Genomic DNA, 12,002 nt, shown 5'->3' on the forward strand with positions numbered 1-12,002 from the left:
TACACCTACTGGCCTTGTTGAGATGTGGCCTGATCTGTTCGGAATGAAATTTAAAAAAACAAACCTTTTAAATCATCATTGTACTAACATGTTGGTGACTGTTAATTAGCCACGAGAGAATTTCTATTCTAATTCAGGAATGAGGCTAGCAGATCAAGAATACAGTAAAATTCAAAGAAGGCAGGTGTTATTTTCTACTAAAAAGAGCAGTAACTAGAAGAGCATAGCATTGTTGATGAGAGATTGGAAGCAGCACTTTGACCATGGGAGGCGAAGAATCAGACCAGTTGCTATCCATTTCACTCCTGCCAGGAAAGTATCTGTGGTTGGTTGTTGGCTCAAGGCAAAATTGTCCTTGCTGTAAGTTGCCTACTACCATTGGCTGTTGCATCACATGTGAATATTGGCCACTTGGATGAAATATTGGAGGTCAGCAGCATCACTGGAAATTTGAATCATATATATTTTGGAGAAGTATGGAAGGACGACTACGAGGTTTTAGCTGGCAGATACAACAGAATTGCCAAAGCAAAGAATTTTGAATAAAAATAAGTAATGTCTGTAAGAAACTTATCTGGTGATGACACCAACTGAAACTCAGTGGATTGCAACGACAGTCAATTATTGGGCGGTACAGTAGCACAATGGTTAGCACTGTCACTCACAGTGACAGGGTCCCAGGTTTGATTCCCGGCTTGGGTCAGTGTCTGTGCGGAATCTGCACATTCTCCCAGTGTCTGCGTGGGATTCCTCCGGGTGCTCCGGTTTCCTCCCACAAGTCCCGAACAATGTACTTGTTCAGTAATTTGGACATTCTGAATTCTCCCTCTGCGTACGCAAACAGGCGTGGGAATGTGGTGACTAGGGGCTTTGCACAGTAACCTCATCGCAGTGTTAATGCAAGCCCTGCTTGCGACAATAAAGATTATATTATTATTTGGATTAACCGTACTCCTTTTAAAGTAGTCTGTGTATCCGGTACTTCATAGCAGTAAACCAGACAGCATAGCAGTAAACCAGACATTCTCCGTGTGTCTGTGTGGGTTTCCTCCAGGTGCTCCGGTTTCCTCCCACAGTTCAAAACATGCAGGTTAGTTGGATTGGCCATGCTAAATTGCTCTTGATGTCCAAAAAGATGAGATGGGGTTATTGGTTACATGGATAGGGTAGAAGTGAGGGCCTAAGTGGGTCAGTGCAGACTCACTGGCCTCCTTCTGCACGGTATGTTCTATGTTATTAAATAAAAACAATTGGAAGGGCCGGCAACCGAAAGGCTGCTGAAAGAGTGAAGTTTGATGATTTACCTAAAGGCAGCCTGGATTCAATGTGAAGTTCCAGATAATAGGACTGGGCTAGCTGAGTCGCCTGCCTCTGATGGTGGACACCGGGGTAGAAGGGAGAATGAGGCAGAAGCCCGAGTTGAGGAATCAAAGGGAATATCTTGGGGCACAATGTTCCAGAATTTGGGTTAGAGTGAGGCCATTTAAGTTTATCTTATTGCAAGGACGGCAGGGTTAAGTGTTGGTGTTTTGAAGGTGAGGAAGCACTTTTAAAGGGCAGGAGGTGCATAAGTCTCAAATAAAGGAAATATAATTGGGAGCAAGTGTATGAAATCAGGGTATCAGTGCCAGTATAGGAGAATGTAATGGGATTGGGGCAACTATGGGATGGTCAGGACTGAGACGAGGAAATGGCTATGAATAGGGAGGTGGAGGCTGAAACAGCTACTTGGAAAGCTTTGAATCGAAAAACTCTAAGCTTTCTGGTCTTGATATTCGAAGTAAAGGTTGTTGAACTGTTTGGAGAGGGTGGTTAGTTATCGAGAAGAAGTGTACGTGGAGGGGGGTGGGCGTGGAAAGGAGGTTGAGAGGAGATTTGATCGAGGTATTCAAAATCATGAGCGGCCGGGACAAGCGTAAATTGGAAGAAACTATTCATGCTCCTGGAAGGATTGAGGAGAGGGTACATTTTCAAGGAAATTGGCAAAGTGGTATGAGGAAAAACCTTTTCATGAAGCGAGTGGTTAAGGTCTGGAAGACATTGGAGTGTCTGGTGAAGGCAGGCTCAATTCAAAAGAGAATTAGAAATTTATCTGAAAAGGAAGAAAGTGTAGGGTTACGAGGAAGCTGGGAGTATGGCACTCGGTGAATTGCCCATTCTTTTTTTTAAATTTAGAGCACCAAATTCATTTTTTCCAATTAAGGGGCAATTTAGCGTGGCTAATCCACCGACTCTACACATCTTTGGGCTGTGGTGGTGAGACTCACACAGGCACGGGGAGAATGTGCAAACTCCACTGCGCCGCCCCTGTCAATTTTGGGTATTTAACTGTTTACATGCCGTGACTATAAAATACACAAGACAGGTTAGAGTTTTTCAAAAGGGAAAGAGGGATATATTAATTTGGACTTAACCCAGTGTAAGAAAAATAATAAAAACCCTCCAACTTTCATGCACACATAATAATTCCAAGTGAGGGACTAGATTAAGTGATAAAGATTTAAGCGATATGGTTGATGACTTAGGTGGATCCAAGCTGTGCTTCGTTATCAGGGTAGTTTAAAGATGTCGATGGACGATTTTTTTTGTTCTTCTGTTGCAGCTATTTGTTTAAAATGTCTGTCTGCAGCATGTGGATAGTCAAATAGACAGGGTTCAAGCTTGCAGTATGGGTGGAGAGAGATTGAGGCCCACATTTCTTGTTTCTATTTTTGACTCTAATCTGTGAAAATAATTCCTCAAACACAACATCAGCTGATTTGCCACATGATTCTCACTCTCCCATTGACCAGTGGTCCAAACATAATAATAGTTTGTGTATTCCAAGTGGGTGGTTTTGACTTGGTTAGATTATTGCTGGGGTGGATTCCTTTCTCAGCCAGACTTCATTGACCTAAGTGATGACATCTAATACATGGTCGTAACCCAGGTGATTCTTAGGATGTTCTATGAATGGATGAGGAAATTATTTCGCTCATACTCTTACAAGGTAATTGATTCTGGGGTTTCCTAGACTGGCTGGCGTCAGTTAATGCCGTTGAAATGTGTGTACAGTTATGCAAATTTTCAGCCCTCTTGGAAGCTGTGGTTTCATCTCATTTTAATGTGGCTGCAGGATTTTTTAAATTCAATCTGTGATTTCCCTCCAGTAAATAAATAAAATATTTTTTTTATAAAGCGTGGCTGTGTAACATCAGAAGAAGTGTTTTGGATCATCTCTTTAATTGGAATCAAAATCAAAAAGATAGCTCCTTGGTTGCTGTGATATTTTAATACTTTTGAGAACCTATTTCTAAACATTTTGCCTTTATCGGTAATCTTTACCTTTTCATATTGATTTTTTTTACACCTCAGCTCTGGAACAAATGCCCACTGTATTATGTATTTACAGGTATTAGTTCCCCCAGGTTATGGACAAGATGTGAGGGCCTGGCCTTTGGGTGTCCCATTGCCGCCACCATTAACTACAGTAAAAGTAAGGCTTCAACATCAATGCAACTGTTTTGATAATTAACTTTCGTGTTTTTTGAAATAAATTGGGGTCCAGGTATAAAATGTTGTCCTTTATGGGTACAGATGCATCTTCTACTGATCACTTGTGCTATGTCCTTTTCAGTGGACATGTGTTGGTCAATCCGAGGCAGTAACCAGTGTCACTCAGCAGACAAAAGTGGAATCTTGCACTTCTACACTCTTGTGGTGTTTGGAAAGCATACCTTTCACACAAACAGATAAAAAAAGACTATGTCCATCAGGCTGCTTGTAAACAGTTAATGCTATTAAGCAATGCCTACAGTATGCCCTTTGACTTGCAGTCATGTAATCTCCATGACAAAGGTAAAATAAAACTTGAAAAAGTCTGAGGTGAATTCAAGGCTTGTTTGGGGGTGGGAAGTTGAGGAGTGCAGGAATCTGCAAACTCCCTTCCAGCCCTTCAAAACAACTTCAGAGTAACAAGAGCAGGCATAGCATCCCACCTACCTTCTGTGAGCAGTGATATATACTCCAGTGTGGAGGTCATTCGCGTTTTTGAACTGTCGCAGCAATTCCTCGCTGAACAAAATGCTCCGGCTGGTGGTGTGAGGCTGTCTTAAGTTCTGATAACTCTGTTAAAGGGAAACCCCCTCACAGCATGCAAATGGATTCCTATATTTGTAAAGCTTATATAATGACCCTTAATTTTCCTTGCTCATTTAGGTCATATAGACTGTCCACAGTCTGATCCATTCATAATTTTAAATGTTAAAACTAAATCTCCCAGAGGCTTTGTGTTTCTCGTGAAAAGAGGCAGTTCTCTAAGACCGTCTTAATATGAGTTGTAAAAGTAGGGATAATTGATGTCTCTCCTTAGAACCATTCCAAGGCTTGAGTACCCACCATGTGATGAGACCAAAATTGAACACATCATTCCAGATGACACCTACCTGGGCCATATACAAGGATGCATATGTTGAATTATCGTCCCTATACACCCATGCACTCTGTTTAGCTTTGCAGTAAGTTTACTGCACCAGTCTTGCGGTCTTAAGATTCTGCAGGTGCAGTGTTTAGATCCTTTTCCTCAGCAGACTTCAGTTCTGCACCAAATGTTAGGCCTATCCAAATGAATGACACGGCATATATCAATTTAAGATGATGTCTGCCAGAAAGGACCCCATTCCCCCCATTGTAGTTTTTTTTTGAGGTGAGGGCGGAATCTACAAAGGATTGGAGAGGAGCTGTTTGGGTGGCCAGCTATCGAGGACAACAGGAGTTGTCCTGTTCCATAGTCAGAATTGTGGGAGTAGGGAGGCCATGTAAGAAGACTTGAACGCTGGTGCACCCAGTTCTGAATGCAGACTTGAAAGGATAAGTGAGGAATGAAACCAAAGGAAGTGCACAAAGGAAGGGAAGGCACCTGAGGAGATGATCAGGACACCAGAATTCCCTGGTCTTCAATTTCTGTTGCAGGGATTTTTAGAGATTCTGTGGGCAGGCACCAAGTGCCTCTATTTAATGTCTTCTCTAAAGATTTGACATTTTTACATTTAGCAATGCAGCACTCCCTTGGTACTGTGGTTAAGTTAGGACATGATTATGTAACAAGCTTTTACAGTACTGAAACATCAGGCATAACATTGTTTCTCCATGATTTTCACAGTTGGCTATTAAGACTTCCAATTTGTGGTTGATTTGCCTGATAGGTAATTAATCTTCTAATAATGTACATGCTCATCTCACACTTATTTTTAAGACCCCAGAACATTCAAAACATTCCACTCAAGCTGAAACAGTCCGGACCAGAGCAGCAAGTCCTCGCAGGTTGGCAAGTTGTGGCCCTGCTGTGGATCCCAGGTTCCATCTTCCTCCAAGAATCCATCGCTCTTCAGACCCTGGACTTCCAAATGGTACTTTTTTTTTGTCTATAGGAATGGTTTAACATGGTCTTCTGCCGTTCAACTTGCACTCGCCTTTTGTTGCATTGCCCTGTAAGATCACTGTCTGGCCTGGTAATTTTCTTTTAGTTCTTCTGCCTGAATCATAACATTTAAAATAAATTATTCCTAAATTTATACAACTAGATATATTATTTCCAAATTTGCTCCTGTGCATTCTCATTCTCTCAGCTTGTACGTGTTCACCAAAGTTGCATCACAAGTTTAGGCTATAAAAAAAAAACAAATTAATGGGTTTTGTATTACCAGTCCTCCAGCTGATTTTTGCAAATAACATATTTCACAATATAGTTTGCCATTTATCATATTAGCCTTCACTCCACACAGTTTATAAAATGTAGCATTCATGCAAGCAGAATGGCCTGATTTATGCAGATCTTAACAAGAATTCCACCAAGCTCTGAGCATACCGCCTAACATATCTATAGAATGTAGATTTTATGCACTAGCCCTGTCTGCATTTGAGGGGGGAGGCAGTGGCATAGTGGTATTGTCACAGGACTTGTAACCCAGAGACCCAGGGTAACGTTGTGTGGACCTGGGTTTGAATCCCACTTAGGCAGATGGCGGAATTTGAATTCAATAAAAACTAGAATTAAAAGTCTAATGGTGACCATGAAACCTTTGTCAATTGTTGTAAAAACCCATCTGGTTCACTAATACCCTTTAGGGAAGAAGATCTGGCCTACGTGTGACTCCACACCCATAGCAATGTGGTTGACTCTTAAATGCTCTCGGGGATGGGCAACAAATGCTGGGCAAGCCAGAGATGCCCAAATCCCATAAACAAATAATAAATTTTAAAAATTGAGTTCTCAATTGGTTTCTGTGCTGTTGCATGTGGAGTTTGATTGAATGTCGTCGATAAGTCAATTTGTAACTCAACACCCTTTTTCAAATATTCGTGTTGTATTTTTTTAACAGACTGACAGATCACGTGTTTGTAGTTTAATATTAAATAGTGTTTTGGCCCCACAGTCTACCCAGCAAAAAGACTAGACTTCTGATAAATCATTTTCATACTTAACTGAATGACTTGTCATTCGGTAATCATGATTAATACGGTGGCAGTATTCATAGGCCATTCTTAGTACATGGTAAGAAGCCTCACAACTTTTGAGCCCCCTTCTCAAAATAAATTCATGTTAAAATAAAACTTGAGTATAAAAGTTTCAAATTCTGGTCTTTTCAAAGAAAAATTCTGATTGTTCCGTTTTCCTCACCAGTGACTCATCCTATTCATGGAACAAAAACGTCACTCTTCAGCTAACACGTTAGCCTTTGCTCTGAATCTACAATTTTGAATCTTGTAGAGTTTGGAATGATATAATTGCTTGCATAATCAATTTTATGTGATTTCTCAAATGATTTTCTTTAAAAGCCTGGGCACCTCAAATGGTCTTGATTCTGCCAACTGGGCATTTGTCTCCCAAATTGTGTCAGCCATGCTCTGTTATGATGCATCAAACCACATTTAAAAAAAAGTTGATTCCTTGTATCACAAACATGTGAAAACTTTAAAACACAGTTACTGTAAATGTTCAGGTAAAATCTAGCTGCTTTCTTTGATTTCCATGTTTTTGGTATATTTCCTTAGCTAAGAATCTATTGAATAGTGAAAACCTTATTGATGGTTACTCACTGAACACAAACAGACTTCCAGCAGGACCCACGTTTTTCTGCAATTCTGACATTAATCATGGATCTCGTAGATGCTTGTGATCATGCTGTGCTGTAATCTAAATATATTACCTAGTTCCCTCTGGTCAGCACATGAAAAAAAGTGTTATATTTCAGAGCATGCTTGACTGTTCTAATCTGGATTGCTTCATTCAATTAATGACTGACTTTTTGCTGCTTCTGCATGCTTTGATTTAAACAGCTGAAGGCGAATACAAGGAAAAACCAGTCAAGAAACTCATCGAACAAGGTGTGATTGCAGTTTCTGATTTAAAATTCAACACTCAGAAAAGTTCAGAAGTTACAATTGATTATTTTTGTAATCTGTTTAAACTGATTTGGGTATCCGATCATTCTAACAATTTAAACAGAAGCAAAATACTGCGGACGCTGGAAATCTGAAATAAAAACAGAAAATGCTGCAAATACTCAGCAGGCCAAATATCATCTATAGAGAGAGAAAACAGAGTTAACGTTTCAAGTCTAATGAATGGTCACGGACCTGAAACTCCAATATCAACAGTTACCCTCTTTAAAAAGTACATTGGGTTCCTGTTCTGATGTTTGTTTTTTAAAGTTCTGTTCGGCTTTGTAAGTGTATTGGAGAATACTGAACCTAATATCAAGTTCTCCAAAATTCGGTATGTCACCAGATTGCATAGCATTGAAACAGTATAGAAATATGATTAATAGGGCGGCACATGATGCAGTGGTTAGCACTGGTACTAGGTGCTGAGGACCTGGGTTCGAATCCCGGCCATGGGTCCCTGACCGTGTCGTGTGGAGTTTGCACATTCTCCCCGTGTCTGCGTGGGTTTCACCCACACAAACCAAAGATGCGCAGGTTAGGTGGATTGGCCATTGGCTTAAATTGCCCCTCAATTGGAAAAAAAATAATTGGGTTCTCTAAATTTATTTTAAAAAAGAAATATGGTTAATATAATTTGAATTATGCTGCATTTGTGATAAATATTGCTTTTTGATTTAAGTTTTAGATTATATGTTGAAGGCTGAGTTAGGCATCCAGTTTACTATTCTGATTTGGTTTAGATTTATACCCAGAGGTTTTGTGATTGATTTGTTTTCCCCCCACCCAGCACATGACAACTGTTTGCTCAATAAATAATACACACGACTTTTCGGAGAAAAGGCAAAATGCTGGGCAGCAGGTCAGACGATATCTGTAGAGAAGGAAACCGGGTTCATGTCTGTGACCTTTCATCAACACTGGGAAAAGTTAGAAATGTAATGGGTTTTAAGAAAGTGAAAAGGGGCACGGTCACAAGAAAAACAAAACGGGGCAGGTTTATGGTAGGGCGAAAGATGGGAAAGATTAAATGAAAAATAAGTTGGTGGCGCAGGGGCCAAAGCGAGTGGTCATGGACAAGGAAAGAAACAAAATATCTGTTGAGAAGATATAGTTCAACCAAAACCTGCAGGATACAAACTGGGGGGGCAGTGATTTTCAATCCCCTCTTGAAGATTCATGCCAAACTACACCATACGACACAATATAGTGAGTTATTAACAGATTGTGGGAACGTAGCATTCTGAGCATGTGTGATGGATTGTATGCTGCCATCTGTATGACACTTTCAATGTCTTACGGTCTGATAGCAGTGGCAATTGGCAACCCATTGGCTATGAATCTGATGCCACCAGTTTATATAATCGATTTGAACTGACATCTTATTTTTAAAACTCCAAAATGAAAGTCGTGTCTCTCATCACATTCAGTGGGCGGAATCTTACAGCCCCGTCGCGGCAGGGGTGGGGCCGTAAAATGCAGCGAGCCGTTCAAAGGTCCGTTGACTTCGGTGGGACAGGAAAATCCTGCCAGCTGGAGGGACTGTATAATTCAGCCCAATGAATGGATTATACTTGAAACTGGTAAGTTAGTCAACCCTCAGTTGATATGTTCAAAGTAGTATTCAACAACAGTGACGCGTTAGATGAACAGTTGAATGTTTGCTTAATGGCAAAAAGCCATTCATCAGAAGTAATGCCTAACACTTTATTTGTCTTTAATGTGCCTAAGATACCATTAATCAGGATGGCTACATACACCCTCCTCCAGTCTCGAGGCTTCTGTCACCGCAGAATCTTGCAGCACAAGTTGTCCCTTACCAGTGCTCCCCTTTGTTACATTCTTTTGTTGGACAACACATTCTGTCAGTCAGACAGTTTACTAAGGACCAGGTAATAACTATTTTCATGGCTTTTAATCTGCTTTCTGTTCTCATGCTGAGCTGTGCAGTGAAATGGATCATTGAGTGACAGTTTATAATTGACAAGGACCTTGATGAAGGACTGATATTGCTGTATATAATGCCTTGAGAATTGTGTTGCCTCCCAGCATTTAACCAAAATCCAGTGGCTCTGGTTTACATGTCTTTTTAAGATAAATTTAAGAGGACCCAATTAATTTTTTCCAATTAAAGCACAATTTAACATGGCCAATCCACCCACCCTGCACATCTTTGGATTGTCGGGGCGAAACCCACACACACATGGGGTAAATGCGCAACTCCACACAGACAGTGACCCAGAGCCAGGATCGAACCTGGGACCTCGGTGCCGTGAGGCAGCCATGCTAACCACTGTGTCACCGTGCTGCCTGGCTCTGATTTTCATGCGAAGCAGACAGCCACACGCACTGAGCTCTGCTTGTGGGAGAAAATCAGTTCTGCGCCATACTAAATTTCTAGATAATTTGATCTAGAAGTCGCTAAGTGATTACAGAATTGTCTTATTTATTTTAACAGTTTGCAAAGAACAGGCAGCTACTAATACGTGATGATTTTGCCATACATAACTATGCAATCATGGAAAACCATTGTAAGAACTGCTTCACGTAGCTCGGGTTTCTTTTTTCCTCCTCCTTTATTTCAGAAAGGTAAATATTTATGATTAGTTTCCAGTTAAATTGGGAAACCTCACAAAGAATGAACTATCTAGGTATGAACATTGTTTTCATTTAAAATTTTCCAAAACTCATACTTTACAAAAGAGAAAAGTAGTATCCAAGTTTTCACCCTGACACTGCACTGATGTACATTCTCAACACAGTATTTACAGAAAGTTGACTAGTTGTCTAATTGTGCTGTATTCATACCTTAATTTAACAAACGAATGTCTCCTTTTCAGCGACAAATGCTTATTAGTGATCTTTTTTTAAAAAAAAAATCTTTTTATTGAGGCATTATGAAATATATACATAACAAAGAAGAAAAACACAAAAACCAACCATGGCAACAGCAAACGGGCAACACCATCCTTATACACCCCCCCCCCAAAAACAATCTCCTGTCCTCTCCACTCTACTTGCTGCCACGCTGGTGCCTCCACCCTGACAACTGAATGCTCCTTAAAGGTGTTGATGATCAACTTGCACATTGAGGTGAATCCCTAATGGCGAACTTGATTTTCTTTAAGTGCAGGAACTCGCACTTTCACTCTAAATTTTGGTCCCAGTTGAGTGGTTTACCAAATTTACCAATATTACTTAATGTTGCAGTGAAATAGAGTAGCATTTTAAAATAATGCTACGGATTGTTTCAATATGAATTGTTGGAAAGATGTATTGAGATGAGTTTTCATGGCTCCTTTAAGATTCTAATCCTATATCCTAATGAGATGTTCATCCACCTATTTTGCTGTCCTACTGCCAGCATCAGCTCTGACTACAATGGCTTAATCAAAATAAATTATATGGTAGCATTGCTGTTTGCAGCAGTGAAGAAGCAAATCACATTTTTCCTCTGTTTCAGACTGTACAACGAGAGCAGGGACATGACTGAGTATCATGGCTAACATTTTGTTTCCTGTCTAGTGCTTGTCTGAACTATGTCACTTTAAGTTTTAAAATGGCCTTCGAATTCAAAAAGCGACAGTTTATTAAATAATCTCCTGAACAGTTCGTTTTTTAAAATAAATTTAGAGTGCCCAATTCATGTTTTCCAATTAAGGGGCAATTTAGCATGGTCAATCCACATCTGCACATAGAACATAGAACATAGAACAGTACAGCACAGAACAGGCCCTTCGGCCCTCGATGTTGTGCCGAGCAATGATCACCCTACTTAAACCCACGTAACCCGTATACCCGTAACCCAACAATCCCCCCATTAACCTTACACTATGGGCAATTTAGCATGGCCAATCCACCTAACCCGCACATCTTTGGACTGTGGGAGGAAACCGGAGCACCCGGAGGAAACCCACGCACACACGGGGAGGACGTGCAGACTCCACACAGACAGTGACCCAGCCGGGAATCGAACCTGGGACCCTGGAGCTGTGAAGCATTGATGCTAACCACCATGCTACCGTGAGGCAACATCTTTGGGTTGTGGTGGTGAAACCCACGCAAACACGGGGAGAATCTGCAAACTCCACACGGACAGTGACCCAGAGCCGGGATTGAACCTGGGACCTTGGTGCCATGAGGCTGCAGGGCTAACCCACTGCGCCACCGGAACAGTTAGTTGAGCTTGATTCCTCCATTTAAATAACTAACAGCAAATAATTTACCACATAACCGAACAATGCATTCTGTCTGAGCTAGATAAAAGATCACTACAAAATGTAAACAATTTTTTATCACAAATTCAACTGTGCAATGAGTGACCATGGTTGTTTGGAGATCTGTTTTTTATGGAAATGTAAATAAAGGGCATGCTAAGAAGATTTAGTGTGCACTTCTAAGGCGGTTTCCACTTTGTTTAAGTGGAGCTGGGCGTGTCTGGGCAGGGGTACTGGTGGGATGGGATGGTGTCTGCTGCCAATGGGCTTTCAACTTGCAGGGAAGTATTCTATTATTTCATTTCTGTCCTGATGCTTACTTTGCTCTGCCAATGAAATTACCAAATGTAACCCAGGTATTCA

The 12,002-nt window shown here is 40.8% G+C and overlaps 1 protein-coding gene across 3 annotated transcripts in view; it reads left to right on the top strand.

Moving 5' to 3' along the window:
• Window positions 1-12,002, top strand: part of cad (carbamoyl-phosphate synthetase 2, aspartate transcarbamylase, and dihydroorotase) — a 125,198-nt gene that overhangs the window by 85,122 nt on the left and 28,074 nt on the right. The window contains exons 34-38 of one of the 3 annotated variants that reach the window (XM_038800015.1): window positions 3,392-3,475; window positions 5,234-5,387; window positions 7,318-7,365; window positions 8,853-9,005; window positions 9,154-9,314. In XM_038800015.1, the coding sequence (XP_038655943.1) occupies window positions 3,392-3,475; window positions 5,234-5,387; window positions 7,318-7,365; window positions 8,853-9,005; window positions 9,154-9,314 (600 nt within the window). The remainder of the gene's footprint in view (window positions 1-3,391; window positions 3,476-5,233; window positions 5,388-7,317; window positions 7,366-8,852; window positions 9,006-9,153; window positions 9,315-12,002) is intronic. The other 2 variants (XM_038800017.1, XM_038800018.1) reach the window with 2 other exon arrangements.

Source organism: Scyliorhinus canicula, chromosome 6 (assembly GCF_902713615.1).
Source record: "Scyliorhinus canicula chromosome 6, sScyCan1.1, whole genome shotgun sequence".
NCBI classification, from domain to species: domain Eukaryota; kingdom Metazoa; phylum Chordata; class Chondrichthyes; order Carcharhiniformes; family Scyliorhinidae; genus Scyliorhinus; species Scyliorhinus canicula.